The sequence below is a fragment of the Sinohyriopsis cumingii genome, chromosome 15 (genome assembly GCF_028554795.1).
Source record: "Sinohyriopsis cumingii isolate HCF-2022 chromosome 15, ASM2855479v2, whole genome shotgun sequence".
Classification (NCBI taxonomy): Eukaryota; Metazoa; Mollusca; class Bivalvia; order Unionida; family Unionidae; genus Sinohyriopsis; species Sinohyriopsis cumingii.
The window spans coordinates 88,540,137-88,554,717 of NC_142975.1; the positions used below are offsets into that span (position 1 = coordinate 88,540,137).

The following is a 14,581-nucleotide window of genomic DNA, read 5'->3' on the forward strand; positions in this document are numbered from 1 at the left end:
CTATAATGTACAGTACTTACACAGTGCAAAGCGTTACTTAAATCCTTACTTATTACCAAACATATTAGATGCAGATTTTGCTTGATTAATTGTTTCGACCAAATTGCATTCTTCTAGATAACATTTCAGCCAGTCCTTAATAGCTGTTTAATTTACGTTGCATCATGTGCTCACGAGTTACTCATATTATAAGCGATCCTACAAATTGAGGTAATATTCTGAAAAAGGTATGCACGTTTAATTTGTACAAGGCACATAACCAGCATAATTTACATGTTCATGAAGGGGCCCTGAGTGGCCAAGTGGTCTAAAGCACTCACTGTTATGGATCACTGCCATCTTAAAACTCTGCATGGGTTCGAGTCTCAGGTTCGGCCAATGTGGGTATGTGAGAAAGCTTGCCAGTAGCTTCTTGTGGGTCGGTGGTTCTTTCCGGGGTTTTCCCAGGTTCTTCCTCCACCATTAATACTGGCCGCCATGTATAGCCTATCTTGTGGTGAAAAATGGCGTTAAACCCCACAACAACAAAGACAAAAACAACAACATGTTCATGAAGAGTGGTAATAATAAGGGCAAAAATTCTCACAGAGATCAACTAAGATCAACATCAATCAAGTTTAGTTTTGTGTTTTAGCTGAACAAACATAACCTTCCACACGATGGAAAGCTTGATGTTTCAGTGTCTCCTATGTTGATAGTCGGTGAATTGGTCTTTTGTTTTGCGACAGCAGTACAGGCCAGTTAATCATTAAAACCCTGAAACTGGCTTGTGATAAGAGGGCATTCTGACCAGTAACTATACTAGTACATTTATGTTTAATTGCCTTTTATTCCATAATATTAGCACGATTACCGTAGTTTTGCAAAATCTGGTGGAAGGCATACATATGAACTTTTCAAAAGCCAAGTTGGAAGACTCAGTAAAAAAGAGATTGGGACCTATAATTGTGAGTTTTTTCATGGCATTTTTAAAGCAGTGTTTTCGCTAAATATTTATCGATCTTCCTGCTCCAATACGCGTGAAATTCGCAAAAAGACTTGCCATTTCTCCCTTTGACGTGCCCTGTTTTCCCCAAGGACGTGCCCTATTTTCATATTCTCATCAGCTGTGGTCAAACTGCGCAATAGCTAAAGATGAGACTTAAATAAACAAGCATGAAAGCCAGCGTGACTAATTAAAAGTTAATCCTGATCCATGCAACTATGTTGTGAAAACGATTGGCCCTCCATCATAATTCAAAGAAACCATGTTCTACACTACTCTGTGTTATGCAAGCACCAGCAATTGGAAATAAAGGATTCCCAATTTTGTTGAACTAAAGGTACCAAAATAGCTAGCCTCATGGTACCGAAGATGTGGAGGTTTTTTCCCCTCTTTGTATATCCGACTTTATTCTTTTATTGTCAACTCGTAAAGTGTTTAGGATTTTTTATTATAAAACATGTATTCTGAATTAGTTTTTTGAGGACACAATTGCTGCATGGTATGTATTTTCACTCCTTCTTTTAATTTAACAATGGTAATTAACATTGGTATATACGGTACAAAAATGCCAGGTGTTCACTTGTTCAGTTTCTTTCGTGGGAATGGCGCTATAGCATATGAAGTTACAGCATTCACAGTGATCATTCTTGGGATCAAAATTAATTGTGGACGATTTTATTGTTGTGGTTTAATTTTTCTTTTGTTTTGGTTTATTATTTTATTTTTGCATTATTGTAGAGGTAATAAAAAATTATTAATTTACAAAATAATGTTTAAACTTAACATTCTATTCAGTGAAGAAGCAATTTCTTGATAGAATTTTTTTCGTCACAACAATAATTCACAGGTGTTACAACAGAACATGTAGGACTTTCCTTGTTTAGAAGAAATGAAAATCGAAGACATCATGTAATAATCGGGAGTTCTCTGCAAAAATCAGAAGATATTATAAAATCGGGAGGTAGGCATGTAGTGAACCTGATAATTTGAGTTTTTTTTCCTCCCAGTGTGAAAGTTGACAGGTATGGTGTATGGTCGCTTACATCAAAACAAACTACAACTCAGCGTTTATGGTATTAGCATAATTTTCAAAACATTATTTCTGAACCTTTATTATTGTATTTTGGAGATATCATTAAAGTTTATCTCAATGGTGCCCATGATTTGACTCCAACGGATGTACTTAATTCAGCGATTAATCAAACCTACAATGTACATGTGGTGGTGCCATTATGTAAATATGTTCAGTAGCTAAATTGTGAGCAATGATTCGAACTGTATTGTTTGTTTCTTTGTGTTGTCATACTGGGATTACATTTTAATGAGTTAGGTATTTACAATTTCAAAGCAAAGTAAAAACAATAAAATTACCGGTGCACTGATATAAAATGTCCAATGCAATAATGCATAAATAAACAATAATTGAGTCAAAAAGGAGAGGTAGTGTTACAGCAATTCATGATTGCTAAATTCTTGTCATCGTTCAATCAAATTATACACAAATCTAAATTAGGCAGAAACAATAAGAAAACAGAAAATTAAATAAATTACTTCATACCATTTCTTTTTAATAATCATGCATGCCAACCTCTAGATAAGTAAACATTTATTTTTTAAAATATAAGTTTGCCTAAATAAATGCATTTAGAACTTACCTCATGTATCTTGAGATGTCTCAGAGTTGTAGGTCAGCTTATAATCAGGTCATGCACTTTTTAGTGTTTATATCTTCTCAGTTTCGGGATCAGCTTATACGTGAACGGGCTTATACATGAGTACATACGGTAAGCAAGCTGGGATAGTTCCAGAAAACGATCTAATGCTGGAATCAGCCTAGCACAGAATCTACTTAAGCTGAGATCTTGCCCAAAGTAGTTTTATGTTAGGATCAGCCTAGCACAGAATGGAAATCATCATAGTCCTGCACAGTGTTTCATTCAGATTCTAGCTCATGTGTAGCAACAAGAGAGAGAGAGAGAGAACATTTTTCATGTATGTAGTAAGTTACTGTATACAATTACATTGCTATGCTAGCCTCATAATTTATTTTTATTTATATGTTTTATGTAAATGTAAAATATTGAATACATGTATCTTGTTTCCATTGATTACATTGTCTTGAGAGTCATTTGTGAAAAGTACATGGCTGCTTTGGATGATATCAATCAACACTCATTTCATCCATTCTGATGATTATTTTAATTAGTCACTGTGTTGCAATTTGTAACTTTTATGTAATTATTTCTTACCAAATGATGATAACATATACTGCCATATTTATTTAAAGTGTATTTTAGTCAAATATTCCCAGAATGTGCTAAGTATGTAATGGTGCCAGGTAGTAGCATTCCTGTTCCTAACACCTGAATTGGAGAAACTTGGTTGTCCCTGTTGAGTATGTCTGTGTCAGCATTTCAGGTTCCCCAAGGGTGCTGAGAGTATAAATAAAGCCCAGTCATTCCAGATTTGAGACAGGGAGATTTGTGTTCAGTGTTGCTGGTCTCCTATTGAATTAAAAATTCTGGCATAAAATATAAAAATTGGAATTAAAAATTTTACTCATTTGGATTTTTTTTCAGATAAAACCATCTTTGAAGTTTTGGACTTGCCCAGATTTTGATTGATACAGATTTCAGATTTACCCTGATCCTGATTTATGCAAATTTTGGACTTGCCCAGTTTTGAGTTATCTAAATTTCAGGTTGGCTAAATTTCAGACTTGCACCAGATTTGGAGATATCCGAATTTCAGATTTGCCCAGATTTTCATTTAAAGTTTTATTTTATAGGGACTTTATATAACAAGGCAGTAAAAATCTCCACCATTAGGATCATACCTAAATGTTATCAAACATAATCATCATTTTACCAAATTTAGTTTATATATGATTATGACTTAAAATCAGTATGGTTGTATGTCAATGGAATTATGATTTGATTATCAGAAAAAATAAATAGAACATAACTAAGAGAGAACATAATAAAAAGTAAAACATAATTTATTCCATATTTCTTTATATCATAAATAACACACAGTTCATCATTCTTCTCTGTAATCTCTTCTGTCTTTCTGGACTCTACTGTATGAAAATATCAGCACCAACAACACAAGCATATTCCTGCAAACAATGCACCTCAGACCAGTACCAGGCAAACCCAGAATATGTTAAGCCTGGTTAGGGTTCTTTCAGACATAACATATTCTGGGTTTGCCTGGTACTGGCCTGAGGCGCAATGTTTGTGTATATATATATATATATATATATATATATATATATATATATATATATATATATATATATATATATCTGTGTGTGTGGTGACTTGGTGGAAGATTCAGGCAGCAGACACACAGAGAGCAGGACTGGCTTACAAGTTGGGCTTTCAAGGTCATAGGCAGGAAAAGCAGGAAAAATGTGCTACTAGGAACACAGACAAAAGAATGTGTCCAAGCACAAAAACACAAACACAGATAACTAAAGATGAATAACTCTGCTAGCTGCATGACCAGTTATTACAAGCTGCTGATAAGAATTCACCAGGGCAGACAAAGAGTGATGGGAAGGAGCAGACAACATGAGGCAGCACTCAGAAAGAAGGGCATCCAGGGTTAAATTGCACCACCAGAACCATGACTGTTGAAAGGTAGAAAACAACTCTAGCTAAACTGACGAATGTTGTGGCACCATGGGAGCTCAACGGGGAGGGTGTAACACATGGCAGACTGCTTAAAAAGGGATATGTAAGTCCAGTATTCCAGAAGATGCCTGTTCCACAACTACAGCAGTCTTGAGAACATCACAGAAAAGAAAGATTGCTACACTGCCTGAATGTATACGGTTTTCATTTGGCTGAAAACCGTTTTTGATAAATCTTTATTTCTAAATCCTAATTTGACCTGTTTTGGTACCACCATCAAAATTTTATTCTCTTATTTTTACTTATGCATGATACAAACTATTTTTAAGTCTTTTTGACTTTACTGACTGGTATTTAATTAGTATATCGAATGTACACTTTGTACACTAAATTCCAACTTATGAATGAATCATTTGTCAAAATTTCTAACTCATTTAATTTGAACAATTGCACAGGTGGCTTACACATTATTGGTTTATGATTGTCGATTTACATAACTGGACTCGATTTGAAATACGTACGGGCTGGTGTTTTTGGGAGTGCATAACATCCACGGCCGGCTTGCCGAGTTCCTTGCTTCCTTGCCTCTCTCAGACATCGTACATTGACAGAGATGTGGAACCATTTCCACCTGTCAAAAAACCAGGTGTCCTAATGTGACATCATCACTTCTGACCAATTGTAGCGGACGTTACATACTGCTTTGGTTGATGCCTAGTGTGAATACCAACTTTTTATCATTAGTGCATGTTGGGTTCATTCCCACTCATGACTGTCCTAAGTGGTCCCAAGACCTGAAGGCCAAATTAATTAGTGTTCCGTGATCACAGAAATGCCTGGGGGATGAGGCACTAATTCCTTCCCCCAGGAGTAATCAAACAGCCAGCCATGCTGGCATAAAGCATGATGCATGCACAATAGTGCGAAAATTACATAAATTCAACTAATCAATCAATCAGCTTGGTGGAATATTTGATGTTTGTTATCATGAACAAATGTGAGTTGAATTGAGAAAGAATTCAGTATACCCATGTGACCTTTATTTTTCTTACATGGCATGTAAGAAACATTTCTTTGTACAACGACATAATGGGAATCAGTTTATACCTTTTGGTAAGTTTAAGAGATGAACAAAATTTGCAAACACTAAACTCTGGATTGATCAAGATTTTTCCAATAACATGATGAGTGCTTTCTTTTTTTATTGAAATTGAACTTTCTCCATAAGTTACTTTGCCACTCGCTGCACAAATACAATAGACCACTACAACATAAGATTATGCAACTACCAATGTCACATCATTTGATCCAACCAGTTTTATCCCATTATATTTATTACTTTCTGAAATATGTAAATAACAACAATTCTGAATTTAAGAACTGATTGTTTAGATTCTGTTTTTCCTTTCTGTAACCTATAAGACAAATTCAAGGTTATTTTCAAAGGTTTCAGTGACTTTTTAAGGATATAACCAACTTTTTGGAAATTCACAGTAACCCATCAAATTCAAGGACTTTTCAAAGTTGTACAAAACAATGCTAACTTTGAAAAGACTTCTTTGCTTTTTTAAAAACTCAGATATCTGCTGATACTGAGTGTTATCAAGCTCTATTAACCATCTTCTGTTTTTGGAAAGCAAAATAGCAGATAACCTTGCACAGGCAAAATACTAGATAGCCCTGCATGGGCAAGATACCAGGTAACGCTGCATTTATTGGCATTTGAATAATGAAGGGTTGAATACATTATAGAATGCAGATCTCAGTTATGCCACAGTGCAGTTTTGCTGACATGGCATCCAAATTACACCTGGGATGCCATATTATTTTTCATATTTTTCCAAATTAAAATAAAGTATAGTTTTGAGTGGCAAATCACGAAGCCCTGCAGATAAGTACTGCAAGCTTAAGGCTGTCAATGGGACTGAGTCGGTAAGTTTAATACATGAAAAAATGTATGAATTCTGGATTGATCTACATGTTTCGCCTTAACTGATAAACAAAAGCATAAATGGTTGGCATCTATACACTGGCTGAGGCTAGTACCTTTATATGCTGACCAAAGCTTGTCTGGCTAGCATTTTCTCAGGCTAGTAACTGAGGCTGAGCTTGTATTGGGAGGAAGTTTAATATTTGAACTAAATTTGTGAATCTACTGATTGACATTGATTTCTAAAATATCAAAGCTTACATGTATGAACTAACATCCATCTCAAACAACAAGTTATATTTACTTAAACCAACTTCAGAGTTTTATAAGAAGAGTTTTGCTTTTACTGCAGCCAAACTATGGAATTCCATATCACCCTAAACAAAGTCAGCTGACACATGCCAAGCTTTTAAAAAGCTTCTTAGTCAACAACTACAGCAACAATCATTTGTATGATTATTTTGTTTCATTCAGTACTACTTCTTTTTACAACATTGTTATCATGTACTCACCAATGACATTTTACACATGTTCACTACCACTACACCACTCTCTCGATAACTCACGCATTGATAACTCGTGAAATTGCTTATAATGCGGGATCAGGCATAGATCCTATTTTTTAAACCAGAAAATATCCCCCCAAAATTGATCCCTATTTGTTGTACTTGAAAAAAATTGCAACCAAAATTGGTAAATGAAATGGAAACATTGATATATCGCTTGTTTTATGGTCAAAAACAGTAAATATGATATGGAAATTTTATTCAACATTTTGAAAGTATCAACTTTTAATAAGAAGTCATAATTGGTTATATTTTCTTTCCAAAAGACATTCTTAGTATACCGTAATTAAAGATAGTCAAAGAAATTTTGATCAATGAAAATGTCACTTATGCCTAGTGCAGGCAGTACATTAATATTTAAATGCCAATTAAATAATTTTTATTTAGTGAAATTTGTGTTTTAATTCTATCTTTTAGTTCCTCTTTAAAGGATACCAGAAATCAATGGAAATATAGAATAATAATAAAAGTACTATAGCAGAAAACCTTATTCTGAAGTATCATCTGCGACCGTAATGCTAATATTAAAATATTGGCCTATCTTCTAGGAGCTGAATTTCCATGACCTCATATGCAAAATTTCCGCACCTGTTTGGTTACTTTCGGGATGTGACGTCATAGTAGCGACTCCTGCAGCACAAGTGCGAGAAAAAAGAGTAAAAGACAATGCTGTTTTGCATTGCTTACAGGTGTAATAGCACATTAAGAAAAGCCTGCAGACAACATTTTTTTTTCTTTTCTGAAAGATAAAGGCATAATGAAAGAATGGATTCATTATTACAAACGAGCCAATTTCAAAGCAACACCATACAGCACTCTGTGCTCGTTACATTTCTCAAAGGACTGTTATGAGAGGGATTCTGAAAAAATGGCAGCTCAAGGATATGCAAATGCTAGGCCTAGACTAAAAGTTGGTGCTGTTCCAGACATAAAGTTGAATATTTTAAATCCTGGGAAAAGTGTTAAACGTGCAAGTTACGAAAATAGGTAGATGGCCGAGTAAGTGACCACAAAATGCAACAATCAATTCACAGATCTTTTATCTACATCAGCAGTGCTAAAAATAAATCTGATAGCCCGACACCCTGGGCCCCTCTGGTTTTACTTCCAGCCCATCCTGTATTCAAAGTGAGGTGCCTGTCAGGCTTGTCAAAACAAAAATCGTTTGCCTGAGGAAACTTTGATTGTGCAGGTGAAATGAGTAAATGTATTTTCAAGATGTTGACATACATGCCTTAAAACGGCACAATCTAAATCAAATCACTACTTTCCAAGGTGAAATTTAGACTTGATTTTAATCAAATGGAGCTTTGAAAAAAATAATATTCTAAACCTCTCGTGTTTCGAGAAAACACAATTTTCAGTAATCTTATACAAATTACAAATTTATAAAAAAAATCATTGTATACATGTAGTATGTATAAACGGAAATCTGTAATGATTGGAACTGATATAAAACTATTTCTTGGGCAGTTTAAATAACAGTGATTAAAAGAAAAGAGGTCAAAGTTTCACATTAAATGGTTGACAATAGAAATTGGGGGGAGGGAGACACTATTGACCCAACCCCAAACCCCTTGCCCCAATGTGCAAGCGCCCATGGGACATACCTTTTCTCCATGTGATACGCCTTATTATTCCCCCAGGACAAGCCCATTTTGCATATTCTGGTCAACTCTGGCTAAATTGCAAATAGCTAAAGTTTTAATTTAAGTATGCAAACAATAAAGCTGGTGTGACTAATGAACAGACTCCTTATCCTTGCATTGATCTTGTGAAAAGGACTGCCCTTCGGACATCAGAGAAAACATGTTCAACAGTGAGTGTATGTGTAAGCACCAGCAATTGATTGCCAAAATAAACGATGCCTATTTTATTTTTACTTACAATGCCATGGACTTCAGGTTTAAGTCTTAATGCATGTAACACTGTTTGCTGAACAAAATATTTATTCAGAATTAGTTCTTTAGGGCCACATATACTGCATGATATATTTTGTTTTATTCCTTGTAATTTAATCATGGTAATTAAACTTTACATATATGGTAGAGGAATGTCAGGTGTTAACTGGCCAAGTTTCTTCAGCAGAAATGGAGATGCGATTTTGTTTGCAGAGAAAATTTCACAGTGATCATTCATTTAAGCTAATTGGTGACAATTCTATTCTTTTTTTTTTTTTTTTATACTATAGTACTGTTGTTGTTGTTTAAAAACATCTGAAATTTACTTGAATAATGTTTAATTTTCACATTCTATTTACTGAAGAAGAAAAAAAAGAAAAAAACTGTTGTGTGATCTTAATTATTTCGTCCAGTGCTGGATTTAGACATGTGCGCTGTGATTTGAATTTTTAATGTAGCTTTAACAATTTTTCAGTCATATCACTATGATGTCTGCAGTGTGGCAGTTTAGACTGTGGATTGCATACGTTATATCTATTTATCAATGGTTTGGGGTTGTGTTTTTTTCTTCTGACAAATGAAAATTGAGAGACATAATGTAATACCGTATTTACTGCATATGTTGGGACACGATAAAATAATTATTTTTTTTCCTGTCCCAGAACTTATGGTGAAACATTTTTTTCATTTTGATCATATGTCCCAAGACTTAAGAAACAAAATAAAATTGTATTGCATTTGTGCTTCCCCCCACCCCACTGCACGTTGCAATAAAATAGATAAATAAAACGTTGAATTGATAATAAAAAGAAACTAACCTTGTGTTGTTATCATTTATTCCTTTTTTTCAACATGAGCATTTAAGAATAAAATATTTCCAAGCGTAGGATTCCATACTGTAGCGTGTATCAATTATGTCTGATACCACACACCACGTTGTTCACATGAACATTGAGAAGCAATTGTGTGTGGTTGTGCTCCAAAGTTTGAACATGTTATCTGACTGAAAACTGGAGCCAACAAAATCGCAAACAAGAGGGAAATAGTCAACCGATATCTTGTTGGGTGCAAAATAATCAAGACTAAATTATATCCAGGTCTACTGTATCACAGTATGTTGCAAATAAAAATGATCATTTGAAAACATATTCAGTTAAGTGTAATTGACAATCTTTTCACCAGCTTGGGTTACAAAATTATCCTTACTATTTACCCGCAGATGTCAATGATACTTTGTATTAATTGTAACCACAGATGCCAAACACAAAGAACATAGAAGCCCTGGTGGTGAATAAACATGACTGGCAGCAATCAGTTAACTCCTTCTTTGAACCTACCGACAGGACATCAAAGACAAAAGGTGATTTTTATTACAAAGCAAGCTGATCTCAGAAGCAGACTTTGGTTACTTTTTTTTGTTTGGTAAAGATTATCAATACAAAGGTTATTTTATGGCAAAGCAAGCCGACATCAGAAGCTGACTGGATTTTGTGAAGTGAGCCGATTTTTATATATAATTTTTTTGTTTAATATACAAAGACGGCCGAGATATGGAAGCAAACTTGGGTTTCTTTTCAATTATATTCAAGGGAATTGTGAAAATAAATTGAAACAATGGAACAAATTTTGATGCAATATAGTGCTTTGTGCACAGATGTCGATGAATTCACAAACAAGAGGGAAATAATCAACCGATATATTGAAGACAACTGCCATTCACGCATTGCATGGTGTTAGGTTCAAAATAGCCAAGAATAATTTTTATCCAGGTCTAATGTATGACAGTATCTCGCAAAAAAAATCATTATTTAAAAACACGTTCACTTGAGTGCAAGTGAAAATCTTTTCGCCGGCACAGGTTACAAAAGTATCATTACTATTTATCCACAGACATCAGTGCACCTTTGTAATAATTACTACAAAAAATGCCAAGCACATAGAAGTCCTGGTGGTAAATAAACACAGCTGGAGCCAACAGTAAACTTCTTCTTTGAACTTACCGATAGGACATCAAAGACAAAGGTTATTTTTATCACAAAGCAAGCCGAAGTCTGAAGCCGACTTTGGACTCGGGAGCCGAATTTTTTTTAATGGATATCAATACAAAGATTATTTTATTGCAAAGCAAGCTGACCTCAGAAGCCGACTTGGATTCTTTTATGTGTGCCGATTTTTTATATTTTAGCTTCGAATAAACAAAGACGGCCAAGATATGGAAGCTAACTTGGGTTTCTTTTCACCAGTATTCATGACATTTTTTAAAATAAAGTGAAACAATGGAACAGTTTTTAAAGCTTACAATATAATGCTTCATGCGCAAACATCGATGACCCAGCATCATCCAGAAGATTTGGAGCAAAATAAAATCATGTGATGAATAGATCATTTCGCCGACAATATGATCATTAACATGGATAAAACTCTAGTGCACTCTGATCGCATTCCTAGATGGACTGACTACAAGATGGGCATCAAAAGTGTGAGAATTAGCAAGACTAGTGCAGATTTGAAAACATCTGACTTTTGTCCTTGTAGTTTCCGCTTCAGGTGGTGTGTTGTCTCTAACATTTTTTCACAGTATGAGAAAGCTAAAAGTATATTAATCTACCAAAAGAATAGATTGTATGTGTGCAGGAGAAGGGTTGTGTTAATGAGATGCTGCTGCAGTGGATTGAAGAGTTTTATTTCAAGTATACAGTTTTATATTTTTAAAAATAAAATTTCAGTTGGAGTGCAATTTCCGACATGTAATTTTTGAATGATTTAAATGGTGTCCCACAACTTACGACTCGAAAAACGATGTGTCCCAGAATATACAGTGCACAAAAAATTACTTTTAAAATTAATGTATGGTGTCCCAACAAATACGGTGTCCCAACATATATGGTAATCAGGACTTAGCTGTGAAAAATTTGGAGATATTACGAGATCGGAATGTAGATGAGGAAATACCCCCAAAATCGGGAGGTTTTTCTCCCAGCTTGAGAGTTGACAGGTATGAACTGTCCGGGCTTGTGGAATTTCAGTCAGGGCTTGAGTTTATTTAAGTCACCAGCCCAGGGCCTGTGCCTAAAAAAATTCTTTTAGCACTGACCAGTACAGTACATAAACTATTATATCAGACTGCAGATTCAAGTTTTGAATGTGCAACCAAAATGTGGTGTTCTTCCGTCTGCCTTGCTCGCCAATGTTTATGTTTGTATTCGAGGACTGGCTAGTATTGCGTCACGGTACCACGTGATCTGTCGTATCATTAAAATTTGGAAAAACTCGGCAATTTACGAAATCGTGGTATCTTCCATGCAATAAAATCACTACCCGCTTATGATATTTAATTTATAAACATGACATTCGGATTAAAATCTGTAGAGAATTACATACGCAAAAGGAAAATTTTGATTTCTAGTCTCCTTTAAGTGTAATCATCATGATGCAGTGTGTATTTAGACATAAAATGTGTCAATCTACCGTAACAGCTATGTCCACAAGCATTTCTCTTAGAACCTAATTAGGTGCCAACTGTTTTGATAACTAATTTACCTAAGTATTTGTTTTATTGTTATCCTGAATAAAAAGCTGGCCTTAAAGTCTAGAGGCCCCGGTCATATGTTGGGTGAACTCACTTCAGTTGATCAACTGAACACTGTTATAAATGTTATTGTGTATGTAACATAAACTACCTTAAATTAACCGACTCATTCATGAATGTCACCAAAGACAGCAAGGCAACCAGGCAAAATGACTACTGCTTAAAATAAAGAGTTTCGTTTCACAGATACAGACCATTGTGGGCAAGCGATTTTCAGAGAATTCCTGAAACGGCACTTAAAGATATCCTTCAGATGATAAGAAGTTTCACTATTACTTTAATGAAATCATGACATCAATATTTTACTAGCTGAACAATAAAAAAATTTAGTTTCAGTGTAGGAGATTATCTCACGAAATAAATCTCGCTAGTTTTTGAAAAAAAGGAACCTTATTTTGTGGTTTATCAACATATAGTCTAGTTCCCAGTTACGTGGACTCCCGACTTGGTAGTATACTATTAAATACCACTCCAGGAACCAGACTAATCAGCAAAACAAAAAGCAGTGATGTAATACATAGATGTTTTCGCTCACATATGATGGTTGTTGAAGCCAGTTGGAACCATCTTTCACATGTTGGACATTTTGAAAATAAATGTTATTGATATAGAATAAGGAATAACTTTATCAGAAAAAGTGCATTATTAACAATTATTAATTATATATGTGATTGTTAAACAAGGATTCAGTAATTAAACAGCCCAGTTCCTACCACCCCACCCCACCCGTTTTCTCAAAGTGCAAGTGGTTTTTCCGATTTTGGAGGTCCCTCTGTAACTCATGCCCTCGCTTATAGTGCAGTCTATGTTTGAGGACCTCATTGTGCACGAGTTATTGAGGGAGAGGTGTATTTGTATGAATCCTGTATGTACTCATCCTTGAAGCCTTGTACATATTCTACTGTAACAGTAGATCAACTGTCAAGTTTTGAACAGCACTGTCAAGCTGAAACAGCAATTGTTCTCTAAAAACATCTTATCTTGTAAAAATTATGCATTATATATATATATATATATATAAGAATACAAATTATATGGCAAATAACAATCCTTTCAAGTGCACTGGATCCAGCAAGGGATCACGTGTGTCAGGGATTGATTAAAATAAATGCAATAAACTGACAGTGAACAGTGCGAAACTAGTATCTAGCTAGCCTGGGTGCTTTCAACTCTTTAATGAGTCTTTTTTAAAGGCAAATACAAAACATAGACAAGACAAAGAAATAAAAAAGAAAAACAGTTATGTTTTTGCAAAACTTCACATGGCTGTTTCTACAGGAATTCAACCTTAGAGTTAAAAGGAAAATGAAAACATAAACTTACTTTTGAGTGGCATTCCACCAAGCTCTGCAGATACACTCTCCAGATATGGGTTGTTACTGAGATTGAGTTCATGGAGATTGGTCAGCTGTTTGATGTCAGCAGGGATGTTGCGCAGGCCTTGGTAACTCAAATTAAGAGACTTCAAACTTTTGATTTTTAGCAGTACACGAGGAAAACCTCCAGCTGTGGGAACAACAAGGGTTAATTTAATTCTCTTTTCTATATTTATCTAATTCAACTCCATATTCTACAGAACAGCTCACTCAGACTTTATACACAGCAATAATACTGACATAGTTTGATGACTCAAATTACACTCTGCCATCTTCAAGGATTTCACAACACAGCAGATACTGTAGAGTGCATTATGGTCAGAGAAAGAGAAAAAAGGAAAATCTAAAATTTGTCTACATACTGGTATTCTGATGTATTCCTTTTTGTGATTCAATGATTTCAATGAATATTACCATATTACAAGTCTGTTTCAACTGCAAACAACACAGACCCTGATCAAGACCTGCCAACCCTAACAAGGTCGTCTCAGCATGGCGGTTGACTTTTTTCCATAAGTTTGACCAGTTTTCAGTAAGGTGTAACAAAAGATCATTTATTATATGCTCATTTTTTTCTGTTAACTTTACATTGTCAG

The 14,581-nt window shown here is 34.8% G+C and overlaps 1 protein-coding gene across 1 annotated transcript in view; it reads right to left on the bottom strand.

Moving 5' to 3' along the window:
• The window catches only part of LOC149782265 (uncharacterized), a 231,580-nt gene extending 217,323 nt beyond the window's left edge, over window positions 1–14,257 (bottom strand). Inside the window, exons 1-2 of the mRNA XM_089935106.1 lie at window positions 14,248–14,257; window positions 13,933–14,115 (exon numbers count right to left, since the gene is read on the bottom strand). Of these exons, the coding sequence (XP_089791232.1) occupies window positions 13,933–14,115; window positions 14,248–14,257 (193 nt within the window). The remainder of the gene's footprint in view (window positions 1–13,932; window positions 14,116–14,247) is intronic.
• Between the last annotated feature and the right edge of the window lie 324 nt (window positions 14,258–14,581).